At 43.8% G+C, this 21,294-nt stretch overlaps 1 protein-coding gene across 2 annotated transcripts in view; it reads left to right on the forward strand.

Moving 5' to 3' along the window:
* The first annotated feature begins 11,702 nt into the window (after positions 1-11,702).
* The window catches only part of ATP2A2 (ATPase sarcoplasmic/endoplasmic reticulum Ca2+ transporting 2), a 56,453-nt gene continuing 46,861 nt past the window's right edge, over positions 11,703-21,294 (forward strand). The window contains exons 1-4 of one of the 2 annotated variants that reach the window (XM_068989831.1): positions 11,703-12,096; positions 12,793-12,810; positions 12,897-12,979; positions 20,500-20,604. In XM_068989831.1, the coding sequence (XP_068845932.1) occupies positions 11,979-12,096; positions 12,793-12,810; positions 12,897-12,979; positions 20,500-20,604 (324 nt within the window). In that variant the 5' untranslated portion in view covers positions 11,703-11,978. The remainder of the gene's footprint in view (positions 12,097-12,792; positions 12,811-12,896; positions 12,980-20,499; positions 20,605-21,294) is intronic. The other variant, XM_068989832.1, reaches the window with a different exon arrangement.

Genomic DNA, 21,294 nt, shown 5'->3' on the forward strand with positions numbered 1-21,294 from the left:
CATACAAAATTGATTTCATTTCATGGTGTGAGGAATAGCTCCAATCTAACTCTTCTCTGTACACCAAATCTTCTATTCCCACCACACTGTTTATTGAATGGTGATTTCTAATTGTATGACTTCTACAAATGACTTAACCTCTCTGAGAATCAGCCATCAGTGTCTGGAAAACAGAAATGATAATGATACCTACCAGACAGGCTTGTCCTGAGGATGGAGTGAGACAACAACATCACATGCTTGGCAAATAAGGGTCTGATAAATGACGTCTTCCTTTTTGTCTCCTTTCCTTTCTTTTTATCTGTGTCTGCCTATTTCTTTTTTCCAGAACCTTTGTACCTACCACCACTGAAATCAAGCCGGACTAGACCGACCCAAATGTTGTCTATCCCAGGTTTTGTATTAGGAAAGCTACTAAACAGAAAGGTTGGGGAAAGTGACGGAGAGGGTGGTAAAAGTGCCTTTCTTGAAAAGACCCATCCCGACTACACATGCACTTTCTTTGCTTTCAAGTCACCAGGCTGCTTCTGCAGCCACCTCTTTCTCCGGTCAGAGAATTCTCTTAGAAGGCTATTCTTCTGAAGCTTCAAAATGCCCACCTCTCCAAGCTGCCATGTCAGATCCTTGGGGTGGGGGTGGGGGATCTGATTTCTGAGGCCAAAACTTTATATGTGGGTGGTTTTATTTGGGGGGTCGGATGGAGGTAGGAGTTGGCCATGGGTTTGCTGCATTCCGGGAAGAGGGAGGACTCTGCTCTCCTCTGATGAGTCATGGAAGAGAAACGTCTGATGTTTGCAAACAACTCGGGCCAAGCTTCTGCTTTCTTCTACTCCACCCAGCCCCCATCTAGCAGACTGGACCCACCTGAGAAGTTTCACATGTTAAGCCTGATGACTAGAGCAGGTGTCTTGATCCTACCACCCTTGGAGATAGCAAGCAGCTAAGAGAATGGGAGGCGGTTGTCTTTAGCTCTGGACTCCAGCAAGTGAGACACGACAGGACCTTACAATGGATGTATCGGTCTCCAAACCAGGACAAGATCTGGGTGGTGCCAGAGGACTAATGAACTGACAGGGCTGTCCCCAGGGCGCCCACAGGAGGGCACTTGACAGGTGGGCTGTCAACCCCACCTCACAGAGGGTTGGCAGATGGAGAGGAGCCCCGGGTGGGAGAAAGGAGCCAAGGGACTGGAAAAGAAGGCAAGGCCTAGGAAGTGAGGGGAAGTCTTACAAATGAGAGAAGCTGAGAGCGTCTCCTTTCAGGGGAAGATGAAGGCTGGGCAGGCTGCAGAGGGACCAGAGAGGTGGGGGTGTTCGGGAGAGGATCATTGCCTTGGCCTCAGCAGGCTGCTGGAGCCAGGTGGGGCCATGATGCATCGTCCCGGATGGAGTGGATCAGGCTCGTCAGTCATGCTTCCCTCCAGATACTCGGTGTCCCCCTCCCTTCCCCTCTCCCAAATCAGAAGAGAATCACAAGGTGACTTGGGAGGGCAGCCAGCCTCCTGGGAGCTTTTGTGAACTATCAGGTAACTCCAGCGGGATCACAGTAGGAGACCCAACATGCCTCTGCCACCTCCACATCCCCCCTCCCTTTTTTCCTATTGTGAGACATCCAGGGAGCAAGCTGGTCAGCTTGGGAACGGAGATCCTGTTCTAGGAATTTGTCCATTGCAACCTATCCGCTACATTCACAGTCCTTGAATCCATGTCCAACAGAAACTCTACCTGCTCACTGTGCCACCACTACTGCTAAAGCAACATGCTGGCGCCCCGGCGGGGAAGGCAGAGCCAGAGTAACTCATCATTTAAAATTTAAAATTGCATTTAATCACCGTTCATTTTTCTACCAGGCTCAGGAGGCCCTGTCATCTCTGCATTTTAAGTGTTTTGCTGGTTAAGGTCTGAGCACGCTGCAGGGCGGGGTGGGGTAGGGTGGTTGGGGGTTGAGGAAGGAGAGCAGTGGAAGAGAACTTTTGAAATCTTTCCACAAAAATCAAAGAACAAACCGACTGGAGGGGAAAATAGCTGCTATATTTAAACTACATTATCCCATCAGGGAGCTTTGGTTTTGAAAACCATTCCACAGTACTTTGGCGCTGTGCTGTATGGGTTTCTTTTCCTTAATTTTTTTTTTTTAATGGCAACTTTTTTTTCCCCCAGAACAGTAATAGCAAAGGAAGTGAAGGGCCTCGTTAATTGATGTGGTATATAGACATGTACTGTGCACTTGCCACAGGGCCCCCACACTGTGCTAGGCACTGGGGACACAAGGGACCCTCAAAGTCCTTAAGGCAAGTAAATATCATGAGTTCATTCGTCACTGTGCATGCATGCTTAGTTGCTCAGGTGTATTTGACTCTCTGCAACTCCATGGACTATAGCCCGCCAGGCTCCTCTGTCCATGAGATTCTACAGCCAAGAATACTGGAGTGGGCAGCCATTTCCTTCTCCAGGGGATCTTCCCAACCCAGGGATCTCCTGTATTCCAGGCGGATCCTTTACCATCTGAGTTACCAGGCAAGCCCAATCACTGCATATATCCCTTTTTTTTCTTTTTGGCCGTGCCATGGCTTATGGAATCTTAGTCCCCCAGCTGGAGACTGAACCTGTGCCCCTGGAGTAGAAGCATGGAATCCTAACCACTGGACCTCCAGGGAAGTCCCTGTGCATATGCCCTAAATGCATATGATCCCTGCTCCCCTGGAGTTTATAATCAGATGAATAAGTACTGTAAGAGTACTATTCATGTGTGTTTGTCCCCTGTGCTTTTCTTTCTGCCCCAGATGCTGTTCTTCTCAGCTCTGAATATGCAAATGAATGTAATATTAATAATTCATGGCTCACTTCTCAGAGAGAGGGTTGCCCCATCCACCACATTTGTCATTCTCAGATGACAAGTCCCAGTTAAATGTCAAAGTGAGATAACTGGGCTTAGGGATCTGGACATACAAATGGACATCAATATTTTGGTGAGGTTTAAGCTCAACATTCAGAAAACTAAGATCATGGCATCCAGTCCCATCACTTCATGGCAAATAGATGAGAAACAGTGGAAACAGTGGCTGACTATTTTTCTGGGCTCCAAAGTCACTGCAGATGGTGACTGAAGCCATGAAATAAAAGATACTTACTCCTTGGAAGGAAAGTTATGACCAACCTAGACAGCATATTAAAAAGCAGAGACATTACTTTGCCAACAAAGGTCTGTCAAGGCTATGTTTTTTCAAGTGGTCATGTATGGATGTGAGAGTTGGACTATAAAGAAAGCTGAGTGCCAAAGAATTGATGTTTTTGAACTGTGGTGTTGGAGAAGACTCTTGAGAGTCCCTTGGATGGCAAGGAGATCCAACCAGTCCATCCTAAAGGAGATCAATCCTGGGTGTTCATTGGAAGGACTGATGTTGAACCTGAACCTCCAATACTTTTGGCCACCTGATGTGAAGAGCTGACTCATTTGAAAAGACCCTGATGCTGGGAAAGATTGAGGGCAGGAAAAGGGGACGACAGAGGATGAGACGGTTGGATGGCATCACTGACTCGATGGACATGGGTTTGGGTGAACTCCAGGAGTTGGTGATGGACAGGGAGGCTTGGCGTGCTGCGGTTCATGGGGTCACAAAGAGTTGGACACAACTGAGCGACTGAACTGAACTGAAACCAGTGGACCTATGGCAAGATTCAGGTGAGGAAGAAGGCTAAGTAATCAATCACAGGACACTGCACATCTCAGGTTGAGTGGGAGAGGGGGAAGTGTATGAGAAGAGGACTGAAAAGGATCAGCCAGAGATATAGAAATTAAACCTAAGTTACTATACTAGAGTTGAGTGATCCCCGAGGGACACAGAAGAAGGCACAACTAATTTTCTAGGTGGTGAGGTTGGAAGTGATGGAGAGGATCCTTATCAGGGAAGCCTGCTCCAATGGGGTGGGATCTGAGCCTTCATCTTGGTGCTCACTAGGCATGCCCAAGCAGCAGGAACAGCCTGAGCAAAGGTTCGGAGGAGCAGATAATGGTCCAGTGTGACAGGAGCTTAGAATTGGAGGGGAGGTTGTGGTGGACATAGGGCAGATGAAACTGAAAGGTACCATGGAAGAATACAGGGTGTCTCCAAACAAGATTTCCAGCACTCCATGCTCTTTACCTCCGATTCCCCTCAACCTGTTAGATCTTTGACTTTTCTCAGTGAAGTAGACATCTTTCATTTTGCTAGCCCCAAATCTGTTCCTCTCCTTCTGGTAATAGCACCAAGACCTCCCTCTGGGCTATTGCTTTTCAGGGTGTGGGTCCTGAACTTACAGCATCTACATCACCTGGGAACTTGTTAGAAATGCAAATTCTTGGTCTCCATCCCAGACCTAATGACTGAGAATTCTGGAGCACACCACCCACACCGCTGCCCCTCCCCCCCAAACCCCCTGATACACACCAAAGCTTGAAAACCACAGCCTTGAGGACCCACTTCTCCCCCACTCTCTGTCCATGTAGTTCAGATGGAGCTGTCCACAGTCCCTGCTTCCAGGGGTGGACACATGACCCAGAGAAACTATTAGCCCTGTCCTTCCATTGAGACTGCTAAACTCGTGGACTGTAAACTGAAGATGCTGGGGCTCATATCTGCTACCACCTGGAAAGAGCTCTCAAGATAGAAAGCAAAGCAAAACAGCACAGTCAAGAGATGGAGAGAGATTCTGTTAGTTTATTTGAGCACCTGGATCAAACTGTTCAGAATTGGATCTACTTCCCAATAAGTTCTTTTTTCATAAGCATAAGCTAATCAGTTGGAGTTTTTTTGACACTTAGCCATCAAAAGAATGCTTATTAATGGGAGAGGGCCAAATTCTGGAAAAGACAGTCTGTTTGGCAAATTCTCAGATGTTAAAGCTATAGTCTGGGCATGTAGAAAAAGTGGTCACTAGGCACTGACATATGATCAGTAACACAAGCCATGCCAAACTGGACACATTTCATTGAAAAGATCACTAGACTGTGGACTGTTGCAGAAAATTTAACTAGATCTTAGCAACGCATTTGACAGAGTCCTCTCGTCAAGTCCTTATGGACCAGAAAGGTGGGCTAGATAATAATACAGTGGACTAACATCCCATACATCCCATAATTACCTTGAGAGACTTTATGTATGGTCAGGCCGCTCATGATGTCTGTTCTCTTGCTCTTTGCACATCCCCTGTCCTACGAGCACCAGCTTCACCTAAACCCCATGCACAGGATTGACCTTCCTACGTAGTTGCCCGAGCCCTTAGCCTGTGTTGGCTTATCAAAGGGGTGGTGAGGATCATGTCCCTCTGCTGGTTTCCCTGGTAACTAGAAAGTCAACCTGACATCAATCTCCCATTCCCCTTGGGAGCAAAGACTGCCACCATGTCCTGCCTGCCATCTGTGGCACACAGTGAGGGTGTCGCTCTAGGACCTTGCTTCAGATGTGTAAGCTCCCCCATCCATTAAACCACAGATGTCTCTGTTGCTGACTCTGGGCTCTTTCTTTGGTTGTAAAGCTGGGCAACTGCAGTCCTTGTAAGCCCATGGAGGGCTGCTTAACAATTTACATAACATAGAATGTAATAGCACAGGCGATTTTGCCTGGCATTCCACTCCATGAGCTTGTGTTCCAGAGTCACTAAGAGACAGCAGATGTAACAAAGTTGGATGGCTTTAATTCCCACTTGCCTTTCAGTGTAAACACCTTAGTGTACCAGTTCTGATCTAGTATGTAAACATGTATTTTTCATATGTCATGATCCTCAAGTCAAGCTGATTACATCAGATGTACAACCAAAAGAATGATCTGTATAACATGTTATGCAAAATGAGGCAAGAGAGTGTGTTATAAGATTTTCACTTTCCTGACTTTGGAACCTGTAGTCAAGTTGGTTTACACCAGTTGACAGAAGCCATGCTTATCAAAGTTGTGTGTAACTGAAGTTGGGGCATATAGCTAAAACATCCCTTGAAGATGAAGACGCCAAAGACCACACTGGACTGCAAAGATGGGCCAAGTGAACAGGAAGACATTCCATTACAGTTGGAGTTCAGTACCTGGGTTTAAAATGATCAACAGTGCAAGTAGACAATGGGAAGATTAAATGACTCCAGTTTATATACACAGGACTCATTTTTGAATTGATTGTTCATACAAATCAACAATGTACAGGAGAAAGCATGGAAACAAAAGTGGACAGTGATAACTCCACTGCGAGATCCTGTCTTCAGTGCTGGGTGTCTCCATGACAGGACAACAAGGATGCTGAGGGGCTGCAGACTCCTGCTATACACATCACAGCTCAGAGATTGAGCAGTTCTTTTTACTTGAGAGAAGAGACTCACAGAGCATGATAAATACGTTGAAATACTGGAAGGGATCTCACACAGAGGAGAGATTAAACTTATTCAGAGTTACTCCAGAGGGTTAAAAAAGAACCAATGAAGTTGGCTAGTGGGAGGTGGATTCAGCCCAGAATGAAACTGCTTTAATGATTAGAGCTGTCCAAGTATGGAACAGACTGCCTTTTACCATCTCCATTGTCTTATGAGAGGGTTGTAGAGCATTGGAAAGTTGGCATGTCATTTTTTTCTACTGGGCCTTTTATGTCTACCTAGCTTTTTTTTTTTTTCCTTCTTCTTAATATTTATTTATTTGGCTGTGCTGGGTCTTAGTTGCAGCAGATCCCTGGGTCAGGAAGATCCCCTGGAGAAGGAAATGGCAACCCACTCCAGTATTCTTTCCTAGAGAATCCCATGGACAGAGGAGCTAGGGGCTACCATCTACAGGGTCCCAAAGAGTTGGACACAACTGAAAAGATTTACAAGGCACACATGTGGGATCTTTAGATGTGGCATGTGGGATCTAGTTCCTCGACCAGGAATCGAACCTGGGCCCCCTGCATTGGGAGCTTCAAGTCTTAGTCCCTGGACCACCAGGGAAGTCTCTACCTAGCTTTTTAAACCAGCCTGCCTACTACCAGTTTCCCAGGTGGCACAGTGGTAAAGAATCCACCTGCCAATGCAGGAGACACAGGAGATGCTGGTTCTATCCCTGGATTGGGAGGATCCCTTGGAGTAGGAAATGGCAACCCATTCCAGTATTCTTGCCTGGAAAATTCCATGGACAGAGGAGCTTGATGGATTACAGTCGATGAGGTCGCAAGGAGTCAGACACAACTAAGCACGCATGCCTACTACCAGCTAATATCCTCCTTTATTAATTCCTTTGAGGGTCTTTGATCAAATGATGCATCTTTCTGAATCACAGTTTCTCTGCTCCCAACTGATTGAATATACCTACAGCCCTTGGTTTAAAAAAAAAAAAAAATATATATATATATATATATATATATATATAGAGAGAGAGAGAGAGAGAGAGAGAGAGAGAGAGAGAGAGTACAGTTGACTCTTGAACAACACAGGGTTTGGAGTATCCACCCTTTATGAGGTGGAAAATCTGACTTGGTCCCCATACACAGTTCCTCCACATCCATAGTTCCAAATCCGAGGATTCCACCAACCACAGATAATGCAGTACTCCAGTATTCACTATAGGAAAAAAAAGCTGAATATATGTGGACCCACACAGTTCAAACCTGTGTTGTTCAAGGGTCTATTTCTAAACTATTTCTAAAACCCATTCTTGTTTTGCTTAACCTTATTAGCAAGAAGTATGTGTATAAAATCTATTGAGCATAAGTCGATTTCTACATAAGAGTAACTGCATCTGTCTGCCTTTGGAAGGCTATGTTTTGCTAAATTTTGGCAACCTCTAAACAACATATTTTAGAGACACCATTGGGTTGAGGAACCAAGGGCATAATTGGTATATGACATAGAAAGGGCCAAGCCCAGGCTTAAAAGCACACTGTTTCAGTTTAAGGGAATACAGACAATTCCTGACTCATGATGATTTGAATTATAATTTTTCGACTTTATGCTGATGTGAAAGCAATACATATTCAGCAAAAAACGAATTTTGAATTTTGATCTTTTCCCAGGCCATCAATACACACTATCATACTCTCTCAAGATGCTGGGCAGCAGCAGCCAACTGCAGCTCCCAATTAGCCACGCAGATCATGAAGAGTAAACACTGATACACTTAAAGCCATTCTGTTTTTCACTTTAAATAAATTATATGAGATATTCAACACTTTATTATAAAATAGACTTTGTGTTAGGTGATCTTGCCTAACTGTAGGCTAATGTGTGTTGAGCACATTGAAGGCTAAGCTATGAAGCCCATATTATGTGTATTACATGCATTTTTGACTTATGACATTTTCAGCTTATGATGGGTTTATCAGGACATAATCCCATGGCAAGTTGAGGAATATCTGCATTCCAACCTCCAGGAAATAGACTTGCAAAGAACAGTCTGGTAACACTACCAATGTGAACTTACACACATGCTTGTCTCTGAGAAACCTATAATGCTGCTTCGCTTTGTTTTCGTTTGCTTTAAACCTAAGCTTCACATTCACATGAGGCGACAGGGCTTCCCTGGTGGTTCAGATGGTAAAGAATGCCTGACATGCGGAAGACCCAGGTTCTATCCCTGGGTCAGGAAGATCCCCTGGAGAAGGGCATGATAACCCACCCCAATATTCTCGCCTGGAGAATTCCATGGACAGAGAATCCTGGTGAGGATAAAGAGTCAGACACACCTGAGCGACTAACACAACAACCTGTTTATTTCACTAGTTGGAAATCAATAAACTTGAGTTCAGCAAAAACTTGCTTGGGGCCCTCCCATGGCCCGGCCCTTTGCAAGTCACTGATCAGGGATGGTGGGAACTCTGTCATTCACTCAAACAATAGGCATTCTATAAATGATATATACCAGGGGTCTTCTGCACCCTAATGATGGACAAGGTAGACAAGCTCCTGTTCTCATGGAGCTTACATCCTAGTAGGAGGAAACAGGCAGTAAACAGCTAAGCAGAAAACACATCAGCGGTAAGTGCTGTGAAGAAAATAAAACAATGTGATAGCCAGTGTGACCGGGGAGGGTAGCCCTAGCCCTTTAAGTAGTCAGTCAAGATATCTCTGAGGAGGTAACATGTAAGCTGAGATCTGAAAGATAACATGGAACAAGAAGCTGGAAGATCTGGGGAACAGCATTCAGCACAAAAGCCCTGATCAGGAGCCTCTCAAGAAGCAGAAGTGCTGACAACTCCAAGCAGAGACCAAGCCGTGGATCCAAAGTCAAGTGCTTGAGTTAATTTCCAGACTGAGGTTAACAATCCTCTTGCCTTTCTACTCTCACTGGGGTGAGGCAGAATGGGTAAGAAGTGGAGCAGACCTGGTTTGAGAAAGAAAAGAACCCCCAGCCCTCCATTACCACACCCCCACCATGCAGTCACCTGTTCCTCCTGCAAGAGGCTCCATTCCTGTGACCTAACCAGTTTCTACCTTGTTTCTCTTAGTGCACTGCCATACACTAGAATTTTTGTTTGTTTGTTTGGTGTAGGGTTTTATTGGTCCTTTTCCAAGTATCAATCAAAACTGCATACCAGCCTCCACCACCTTGGAAATAAATGACCTGCCTGATTTTTTTCAACCCGGTAATGCACTGTGATTTGCGTCTGTTAAAGGACTTTATCTTAGGGCTTCCCTTGTAGCCCAGTCAGTAAAGAATCTGCCTGCAGTGCAGGAGACCTGGGTTTGATCCCTGGGTTGGGAAGATCCCCTGGAGAAGGAAATGACAACCCACTCCAGGATCCTTGCCTGGAAAATCTCATGGACAGAGGAGCCTGGTGGGCTGCAGTCCATCAGGTCGCAAGGAGTCGGGCACGACTGAGCGACTAACACTTACTTAGGTCCTGAGGTTGAGCCATGTGGGACAGCTGAGGTGATTTTTGTTCAGCTTTGCCTGGTGTGGATTGTACATCATAGCCAAACACAAAACTGGACTACATGCTTCATCCTGCTACAGGGTCCCTTAAGAAAATTGCTCTGTGATGCGAATATGTTCACTTTTTGCTCCTGAATTCAATGAGGTCTTCTTCTCTGTTAAACAGTCTGTTTATTTGGCGGCACCGGGTCTTAGTTGCAGCATTCTGGATCTTTAATTGCAGCGTGGGGGAATCTAGTTCCCTGACCAGGGATGGAACCTGGACTGCCTACATTGGGAGTATGGAGTCTTACCCACTGGACCATCAAGGAAGTCCCAATAGTCTAATTTTTTTATATTAGCAAAATTCTCTTTATCTTGATGCTACATAGTTTTTTTAAATTTTTTTAAATTTACTTTTTAAACTAGAATACAGTTGATTTACAATGCTTTGTTAGTTCCAGGTGTACAGTTAAGTAATTCAGTTTTATAGCTTTATTGTCAGATTCTTTTCTCACATAGGTTATTACAGACTATTGAGTTCCCTGTGCTATACAGTAGGTCTTTGTTGACGTAGGTTTTCTGCAGACCTCTAGAGCAAATATCTGCGGTTTAAGAGCAGATTTTGGATTAAAGTCCCTTTTTTCTGCTACCAACGAAAGTGGGAGTCTAGAAAATAAAAATAGCCTGATTAATGTCCAAGCAACGCACCTTCTAGCTCACCTCTGGCTTATTTAAGTTACAGTAGTGTAAGCTGTGACTTCTATGTATCAAAAGCTGTGTGGGGCATTAAGGATAAAATAAAACCTCCTTCTTCCTCTCCCCAGAGTGGGATTCCCTCTGAGCACAGAAGGCGTTGGGGTAGGGTTGGTTATTTGCATGCGGTGGAGCTCTCGGCAAGGGGTGTGGGATGCGGTGTTCCCGAAGCGACAGATGAGGGATTTTGGCCGCGTGGGATGTGAACTGCGGAATTCCTCTCCTCCGTTCCTGAGAGGGGCTCTGAAAGATATAAGGTTAGGGACGCAGAGCGCGACCCTGGGGGCGGAGGGCGAGGGAGCGAGCCAAGGACACCAACACTAGCACGCTTCCGGAAGCTCTCCGCGGACCGAGTTCATAGGTTCTTCGGCCTCGCCTTCCCGGTCACCCACCCCCAACCCGAGACCGACTCTGAAGGGCAGGCAGTTCCCTAGAGGCAGCGAGTGCAGCAAGCGCACCCTGAGCCCTCCACCCTCCTGGCTTCTACGTCTGCAGGTGGTTGAGCCGGGTAGGAATCGTGATCCTCAAGAGCCAAAAAGAGGCCGTAGGCTCGCGCTCCGCCGAAGGGACGGCCGCAGGCTGCAGTGCGCGGGCTCGGCGCGCTCAGGCCTGGATCCGGGTTCCTGGGGGCGGTGCGCGGGAGGGGGCGGGGCTTGCGCGGCCGCGTGGGCGCCAGTCGCGCGGGAGGGAGGGCTCCGGAGGGAGGGGGCGGGGCCGCGCCGCCCGCGCCGCGCTGGGCCCTCTTGGCCAATGAGCGGCGTCCACATGCCGCGGCGGCGGCGAGAGGGGAGGCAGCCGCGGATAAATGCTATTAGAGCAGCCGCCGCGGAGCCGTCCCCGACGCCACCTCCTTCTCCTCCGCCGCAGTTTCCTCAGCTACTGTCGGGGGTGCAGAGCTGAGGGGACTAGGCGAGCGCTCCGCGCACCATCCCGCCGGCTCTCCTCCTTCGCTCCGTTCCGCTCTCAAGGGTCGGCAGAGCACCCCCTCCTCCGGCCCGGGCGGGGCTGAGAATCACCACTGGAGAACGGGGAGGGGGCTTCGGGGCCGCGGCCTGCACTCCCGGCGGGCGGTTGAGGGTGAAGGAGGCCCTCCCTTCTGACGAGGGGAGGGAGGGTCAGGACCCCCCCCCCCCCGCCCAGCGTCCAGCTGTGCCCGGGGCGGGCACCGGCGAGGGCCGGACAGCGAGAGGGGCGGTTGTCTGGGGGAGGGGGCGCGGGGTGATTCAGCGCCCAACGAGGCGGAAGCGGCCGGGGGAGGAGAAGGAGGGGGAGAGACCAGTCCGCGCCTGGGCGCCCGGGGTGGCACGAGCCCGCGGCCCGAGTGCTAGGCGGAGACGAAGAGGCCGCGGGGACTGGAGGCGAGGCCGGCCGGGCCCCCGCAGCCATGGAGAACGCGCACACAAAGACGGTGGAGGAAGTGCTGGGCCACTTCGGCGTCAACGAGAGCACCGGCCTGAGCCTGGAGCAGGTCAAGAAGCTCAAGGAGAGATGGGGCTCCAACGGTAGGTACCCGGCGCCGGGGCTGCAGGGGCCCCGCGAGGCTCGGCGCGGGCCCGAGAGCCAGGAAAGATGGCTGACTGGGCTCCACCTCGTGGGTCTCGGCTCCGCGCCCGCCGAGGGCTGCAAGCGACGGGTTGAGCCCGCGCGCTGGCCCCGCAGGAGAGGGGTTGCAGGCGGGGGGCACCGAGGTCGGGTCTGCGCCTCGTCTCGACATCCGCGTGGCTCCAGCCGTTGACCTTCTACCGCACGCAGCTAGCTCGGCGGCTCTTCACCAGCAGCAGCTGGCCCCGGCAGAGGGAGGGATGAGCCTCCTGCATCTGGGTTGAGCCCTACGAGACATTTTCTCGTCCCTAGCCGGTTTATGAGGCGTCGCTGTAGTTGAGAATGCCTCTGACCATTCTACTACCCAAAGTTACACATCTGACAGAAGTGATGACAGGGCTGAAATGACTCCTTGTTTCAGAAACCCTGCTTAGGTATTGATGAGATTTCACGTTTCAGAGTAGATCAGTACAGCAAGTATTGCATATTTTCTTGGGGTAGCATTTTGGTATGGTTTCTATTAAATACTGTTGAATGTTCCTACGTCTAGGTGCATCTTTCAAAGACAGTGATGATTTAGTAATTCTTTTTGGAAAGAGTGCTAAATTTTTTTTTCTTTTCCTTCTCTTGACACGTTGCCTGATGAATTTCTACAGAGTTACCGGCTGAAGAAGGTAAGTAATCTTAACATGTTTTTTCTGCCCCCTCGCCATGCTGATCTTAAGATGACATTTACAACAAATATGTTTCTTTCTAACAGGAAAAACCTTGCTGGAACTTGTGATTGAGCAGTTTGAAGACTTACTAGTTAGAATTTTATTGTTGGCAGCATGTATATCTTTTGTAAGTATAAAGAAATTTCTTTTCTTTCCCCAAAGTTGAGACTGTACTTTAGACGAAAAAGCAGGAAACATCTATCTATTGAGTGAGAACATTTTATTTGGAGATTTAAGCTGTGTTTTCTTGTTTTTGGTTTTGGGTTTTTGGTTGTTTTTTTTTTAAATACCCTAGGTATTTGAAAATTATAAATAGAACACGCCATTCCTGTACAGAAAATTAATGAATGCCTGATATTTGCAGTCCATTTAGAAATTGTTGCCAAATGTGGCAGGTAGGGTCTTTATAAATTCTTGTGGTTTATCAGTTTTTAATATCTAAAAGTTGCTTATTGGAAGGCTTTTTCTGTTTTGGGTTCTTCCGTTGTGTAAGATCATACTAAGATGATGATGGGCTCTTTGTAGTCTGTAAATAGAACTTACAAAAGGAATATTCCAGTTGCTCTCCCTTCCTGGTAATGGCAAGGTGACAGTTGTTTCTGACAGTGACAAGAATGATGACGGCAGTGATGGCACCACTGTTGACCAAATTTGGTCACTGACCTTTAGGGTAGTATATTTATCTAAATTGGACCCCCGTCTTGAGTGGCTCCTAGATTGAGAGAATAAGGTTTAGTACAATTGGTTCTAGATCTTAAAAGAAAAAAAAACACATTGTTTTTTCATGTTCTGTGCGTGCTTACCCGCTTGAGTCCTGTATGGTTGCTAAGAAACTGGTGAAATGCAAACAGCAGAAGAAAGGTGATGGGCATTGAAAAGGATAATTCTAGATTCTTACAGTTTTTTTTTCCTGTTCAGCATTAACGTTTTATTGCATTTTTTTTCTCATGAGCAGTGGACCTCCAAGTTTTCCTAAAAATGGTCATGAATAGGACACAGATGTTCTTAATCCTAACAAGAGATGCCTTTTGTTCTTTAAAGTACAGTATTTTATTCTTATAAAAACCAGGATGAGAAACGTGCTAACTTTTTTCAGGCTTTGCAAACTTGACACAACTACAGGGTTTCTTTTTTTGTGTGTTTGCAAAAGATGCATGCAAGCCTCAGGGATCTACCTCAGTCTTTATTGACAACCTTACTCCAGAGGGCTATTTTGAGAACTAAATACATGAAGCAATGAGCATTTGTTTACTTTAGGTGAAGGAAAAAAATTGGCAAGAGGTGAGCTTTTTTGAAATTTCTCAAATTCTGCCATGAGACTGCCATATATTATGCCATGTTAGCCAAGTGATGTGTAGCCATTAATAATTAATTCCTCACAAATGTTTTCTGTGGTTTTCATTGAAGAAAATGAGAGTATCATAGCAACTCATGCAGCATCCTGAGTTAATTACTCTGTATCTTATGTGTGTCGGTTAAAAAAAAAATTCTCAATTAGTGGCTGCTACTTTACCAATTCAAAGAATAGTGCTGTTTAGCTAGTTTCTACATTGTCATGGGACAAAACAACTAATGTGTTTGAGTTAGTATAATGCTTATGTTTAAGATGGCTACATAATTTTAAAATAATCTCAAGTTTTGCAGTTTTAATACTGGGCTTCGGTGGTCATTGGGGACCTCTTAGAAGTTAATAAGGTGTTGTATATACAATCCAAAGATTAAATTTTTATTGGGATATTTTGTGTGTGTTATTTAAGGCAGTGTTGGAACATCAATGGCGTTACTTCCAGTAGGCAGGCTATTGACTGTTTGAGTTGTATAGAATCTCGAGTGGCCAGTTTTGAGTGACTTTATACTAATACTTTGCATTATGATGTAGTTTTTACTTTGTTTTTTTGGCTGTGTCTCAAGTCCTAGGGGAACTTTAGTTCCCCAATCCATCTCTGGTAGTGAAAGTGCCGAATCCTAACCTCTGGACCACCAGGAAATTCCCTCAAATGGGTTTTTTAATACATGCTTTAATTTTGTTGTAAGGTAGGATGTTGACTTTTTATAGCTTCATAGGTCTGTATTTTTCAGTTGAAGTTTGAGTTACCTTTTAGGTAACCACATGGAGTTATTGCTTAGGAAATGAACTGTGTTACGTTTTTATTTTATGGGCTGCTAAACAGAAAAAAGTTTGGGCTTCCCAGGTGGCTCAGTGGTAAAAGAGTCCACCTGCCAAGCAGGAGACCCAGGTTTGATCCCTGGATTGGAAAGATCCCCTGAGGAAGGAAATGACAACCCGCTCTGGTACTCTTGCCTGGAAAATCCTGTGGACAGAGGAGCCTGGTAGGCTACAGTCCATGCGGTTGCAGAGTCGGACATGACTTAGTGACTAAAGAAACAGTAAAGTTTTAACGTTTATTGTTTAGGAAGTACTGTGACTTTAATTTACTTTGATTTGTTTGAAGACATTGCGGATATAAACCTGTTGATTTTCTTCATGGGGATTGGGACTATTGCTACATTGTACTTGACCTTTTCATTCCACATTTCTTTATCTGTGAAAAGAGCACTGAATCTTTTGTGATAATCAGTTGATTCCTATGAGCTTCCCTGGTGGCTCAGAGAGTGAAGAATCTGATTTTGTTGATTCCTGTTCGTTTATCAGGCAAAACAGTAAAAAGTACATGTTCTTTTGGAGAAGCAAATAGGTTTATAATCAACACATGATGCATTATCAGGTTCTACTCAAGTTAAGAAATACTAGGCTTTAGTGACATATTTCAGATATCAAATTAAGTAGTAAACTGTTAACCAAAGTTAATATTTTGCTGATGCAAAAAGTAGGGAACAGCATTAATGTTTTACACTTGTGACCTGTATGGATAAAGTTTAATTAACTTGTCCCTTGGGTTGGAAGAAGTGAGCTGTGTGTCTCCGTTGCATATGAAGTAACATTAGAAATTCCTTGACATTCAGTACCTTCCTTTCCTTTCACTTTTTCTTTCCATCCCCCTTGCTCACCAACTTTGCCCTTCATACAACACATCGTGATTGCTTAATTGGACTGCCTGTTCTTTTCTCCCTTCACTGCTTTGTTAGGAATTGAGCATCTTAGGTACGTAGCATGAACACTGTGGATACAGCTTGGAGGGAAATACGGTATCCTACGTGGAGCTGACGTTCTAGTGGAGACAGATTAAAAATGAAAATATTTAATAATCTGTTGGATTGGAGAGAGTGCCGTGGAGAAAAAGTGGGTGCCTAGGAGGGTGGTGGTAGAGTAGGGGGCCATGCGGAAAGAGGGCAGTTTTCAAATTGGGAAGTCAGGAGAGGTGTCTAAGGTGATGGTTACCTGAGGGAAGTGAGCATGAGGACTATTTGTCTCATCTGTCTGACTCATGTCCTCTGGTAACACAATTTGCCTAATTTTTTCTATCTTTCACCCCCGTTTCCCCATCTCAGCTACTTAGATTGACCCTAAAATGCTAATTAAGCTTTCTTAGACCAAGACACTTCTCAAATTTTGGTTTATATTTGAATAATTTGTCTTTTCCTACTGAAACCTTTGAAGGGACTATTAATTCCTTTTAGAGCCTAGGTTAGTGCTTTTGTTAAAAGAAATACCTGGATGAGTTTGTGTTGATAGCATTTTCAAAATACATGAAATTGATTTACTTTGCCTTTCTCAATAAGATGTATTCAAGAAGTATTTGGTAATGTAGTGATTTAAAATTTTTTCTGTGTTTTAATTATTTTGAAGGATAAAGTGGGCAGTTTACTGATTCAAGTAATTTATTTAGAGCCTGTGTTTAAAAGATGGTTTGAAAGGTGAATGTCTATGGGGTTTTTGTTTTATTTTTAAAAAGATTGTATTCTCAAATCTGAAAATATTGAGTGTTTTCACATGAACTTTGGATTGGAAGAGAATATATAGTCTTAATTCATACCATTCTTTTTAAAAAAATTATTTATTTTGAGTGTATCATCGTTGCCCTTAGTGGACTCGGGGGTGGGGAGCTTTCTCTAGTTGTGGTGATCGGGGGTTACTCTCTAGTTGCAGTGCAAGGGCTTCTCGTTGCAGTTATTTATCTAGTTGCGGCTCCCAGGCTCTAGAGCACAGACTTAGTTGCTCTGTGGCATGTGGAATCTTCGCGAATCAAGATTCAAACCTGCGTCTCCTGCATTGGCAGGCTGATTCTTCACCACTGAGCCGCCAGGGAAGCCCCCATAGTATTTATAATGGCTGAGTTTTCTCTCCCCAGATAGTTGTTGTAACACTTATCAGTGATAACTTTCTTGTGACGTGTTTAGTTTCTTTTTTTTCTTTCTAAAATTTTTGATATAAATTTTTCCTTCATCTAACAAGTATTTGAGTGCTCAAATGCATTGCAAATTTCTAAGGAGACAAGGAAGAATGGTACATGTTTTAGGACCCTCAGTCCTAGGAATGTGCTTATCTCTCATTTTCTTTTTACAGTCTTGTTAAGAGCTCTGCATATTACTCTGACATGTAGGTAATTGAGTCACACAGTAGCATGACCTAGTTTATACCAGAACATGTCTCTTTACCTTGGATTAAATTTTGCTTAATTAAATCCTGCTCTCTGACATTTCTGGCTCTACCATCAGAAGTTGCTGTTGAGATCAGTCTTCAGATAGCAAAGAGAAGGTGCACAGTCCTATCTCAAGTTAGTCTCGCTAGGGAATTTCCCTGGCGGTCCAGCACTTTAGGGCTTCCCTTGTGGCCCAGACAGTGAAGAGTCTGCCTGCAGTGCAGGAGATCCGGATCCAAACCCTGGGTAAGGAAAATTTCCTCGAGAAGGGAATGCCAACCCGCTGCAATATTCTTGCCTGGAGAATTCCATGGACAGAGGAGTCTGACAGGCTACAGTCCATGGGGTCGCAAAGAGTTGGACACAGCGCAGCCAGTGCTCTGACCGCTAGGGCCTGGTTCCATTCCTGGTCAGGGAACTAAATAAAGTAACCATGCCAGTGGTTACTTTGAATGGGATTGACAAGTTTGAAAGTTTTGATCTTACTGGATCTGGATAATGTAAGCCCCAGAAGTACTTTTACTGTATTAATAGTGAAAAGCAGGGAAAGAAAAAACACTGCCTAAAATGATTCTACAGCAGTCTTTCCAGTTCCTTTTGATACTGTTGATGAGTTAGTTACCTTCTTGTTCTGTGTTTAGTTTATATACTGCTAGGTAGGGACTTGTATGAGATTTGTTTATTTATGCATCTATATGCAATAAATACATGGTTGAGCATTGCCTATATACCGGAAACTCTTCTAGGGCCCTGCGGATAGAACAGTGAACAAAAGGAAATACAAACAGATAATCCTTTATATTCAACCTGTTCTCAATAAAGATTTTTTAGAAACATTTCCTCTCCCTGCCTCTGTATATTTTGTATAATTTCTAGTAAACCATAATTATGAACTGACTGTACTGTAATGCTAAAAACACATAATAATGTGTCATCCAGTTTCCCTCTCCTTTTCACTACCCCCTTCCCAAACTCATGAAGTCTTTCATTTCTCAACAGCATCTTCCCATTTACACGAGAGATTTTCTTTTCAATTAAACAAAACCATGAAGGATTACACCGTGTGGTTTGAACATGATTGACTGTATTGATTCTTAGGAGTAAATGAAATATGGTTCATCTTTATTTTGAGTTATAGCACTTAATTCTTTGGGTTTTTTGAATATTTTTTGAAGTATTTAGCAAATTGGTAGTTGTCACCGTTAAATAGGTCCAGCACTATCCTTCCACATTAAGAGATTTGCCCACTAGTTTCTTATCAGGCAGTAATCACACATTTGACAGAACCTTCAAATAGCCGAATGCCTGTGTTACACATAAAGATTTAAAGTCACATAGTGGAAGAAAAGGCTACTGCATAGTACAGATGAGGGTGGTTGCTTTACTGATGAATACCACTTATGCACAGGAACCACACATTTCTTGAAAAGTAGAAGCTGCTTGCTTGCCTGAGTCTTTCCTTTGCTCCAGTGGATGTGGAATATTGCTTTAAGTTTTTTCCTCAGGCCTAGCTGCCAAGAGGGAAATTCATACTCACTTTAACAAGGTGTGAAGCTTATCTTACAGTTGCTAATGCCTCACTGACCTTTTGGAAAGGTCCTTGCTACTCTTCAAGTTGAGCCATTTTTCTCCCCCAAGAGCTAATTAAGTTTCTTATTTCTGATATGCTCTCCTTGGCAAATGTTTGAAAGGCTAGTATCAAAGCAGCTGTGATCTTGCATCTATCAGAATTTATAACTTCCTAGAGAAGTTTTCATTCTGGCATTAGGCCTGGCCTTAACACCAGGAATGCCCTGTCAAAAGCTTGCAGCAACAATTTCTATTCATTCTGGTGTTTTTGCCTGCCCTGGTTCATCTTTCAGGACCTTGTCCTTGTGTCTCCTGGGTTTTTTTCCTGCTCAAACTGCTGTTTCTTTTGTTGGTGCGATGGTAGTGAAAATACCTGTCTAACAAATTGATATTTGTTGTTAATTCATTGTTGCCCTCTTTTAACTTGCAAAATTCATGTTGGATCTTGCCGTAATCATCTTTCTGCTTGTTTGCTGTTTCTGTCAAAGCTCATCGTATGGTGTTCACTAGGTTCAAACTTAGTCACTGGCTTCATTATTGCCATACATCATATCTGACAATATTCAATGTATCAAAAACAGTGCTTTCTTTGTTTACTGAATAGATCTTTTAAAGAAAAGATTTCATTGTGGAATATGCAAACATTTTAAGTAGTGTTAAAAGGCAAAGGCAAATCTTACCTCCCAGATTGAATCATGAGATTTGTTTAACATCCTTTTGGATTGGCAGTTTTCCACAAAAATTTATTGTTAAAAATTTAACCATTTAGATGCCTCTTTTACTTTGTATTTATCATTGTGTTGGATTCTCTCTTATTACAGATGCTCAGTTACGAAGTACAGTGTGGCTCTCTTTCAGCTTTTAAATCTGAGAGTTACGGCTGGGTGAGCTAGAGGTCAATTCTGTGCTCATTTTTCTTGGGGCAGTGTTCTTCGGCCAGTCATGACATTTGGGGGCTTAGATCGTCTCTGAAGTGCTGTGTTGTTATACTAGGTGTCATATGGAGCTTAACCTTTAGAATACATGCCTGATCTCAGAACAGCCTTGCGATGATGACCTTCAGTAACACCATTGAAAATATGTGGGACATTAGCAATTTATATACACTAATATTAAAGTCAGTGGTTAATTACTTCTACTATGAATTTGTGCCATGTAGGTATTACCTCATATGAGTATTAACCAAATTAACAAAGTTTGATGATTGCCTTTTAAATTTAGGAATTTATTTTATTTCCTCTGAAAAATATACATAGGAAATGGATGGGATTTAGTTCTCCAAAGTATTTGTTTTGGATTTTAAACCCATTACTACATGAAAAATAAATTAGTTCTTAAATTGTTAAGAAGTTTAAAGTTTTGAGTGTTAAGAGTTAGAACAGGATATAAGCTTGTCATTTATGTCATTACATTTTGCTACCTTTTGTTTCGAAGAATGATAAGAAAAGATTTTATGTATCATCATAATTCCTTTAGTGCCAGCCACTTTTGTGGTAAGAACACATTACAGTTCTAACAAATGTCATTTCTCTTTTAGGTTTTGGCTTGGTTTGAAGAAGGTGAAGAAACAATTACAGCTTTTGTAGAACCCTTTGTAATTTTACTTATATTAGTAGCCAATGCAATTGTGGGTGTATGGCAGGTAAGCAATAATTCCTGCAGTGCTAAATTTTGAAGAGATTTACACTGTTAGTCTTTCTATTATCTGTTTTTTCTGGTGTGTTGACTAAAAATACCTGTGGAACTGCTTGTGTTTTTTACTTATTAATTTATTTAATGGCAAAATTTTAGACCTCATGCATATATACTCTGCTGTTAAAATTGTTCATACTCCATGGTAGCATGGAATCAAGAACAGTGGTTAAAGGAGCTACTTCAGGAAAACCAGAAAATTCGAGAGCCAGTATATCTGTTTATATTTCCTAGTTGCTTCCTATGAAAGACTTCATAAAAATCAGTGTCATTTTTATTATCCTTGGATTTGTGTGTGTGTGGATTTAGCTGTAGAAGTTATTTGAATCCTAAATAATTGCACTTTCAGAGCATATTTCTGGGTCTTTTCCCTTAATTATCCAGTGCCCAGGCCTTATTCCCAGAATGGAAGATAATTTTCCTACAGAAACATGATGGGATCACACTTTTGCCCCTCGTCTGCATGATTTATCTCCTGCAAATAGCTAGTTTAAGAATTTTAACTTTTCTAGGACTGTGGGTCGGTTTGATTTTTGTTTTTTATATAGTTTAACAGATGCAGACTAATATTTCACAGTCATCTTTTGAATATTACTCTTAGATTTTTGACAGATATAGTCACCTCTTTGAGGACTGAAAT

Source organism: Capricornis sumatraensis, chromosome 17 (assembly GCF_032405125.1).
Source record: "Capricornis sumatraensis isolate serow.1 chromosome 17, serow.2, whole genome shotgun sequence".
Taxonomy (NCBI): domain Eukaryota; kingdom Metazoa; phylum Chordata; class Mammalia; order Artiodactyla; family Bovidae; genus Capricornis; species Capricornis sumatraensis.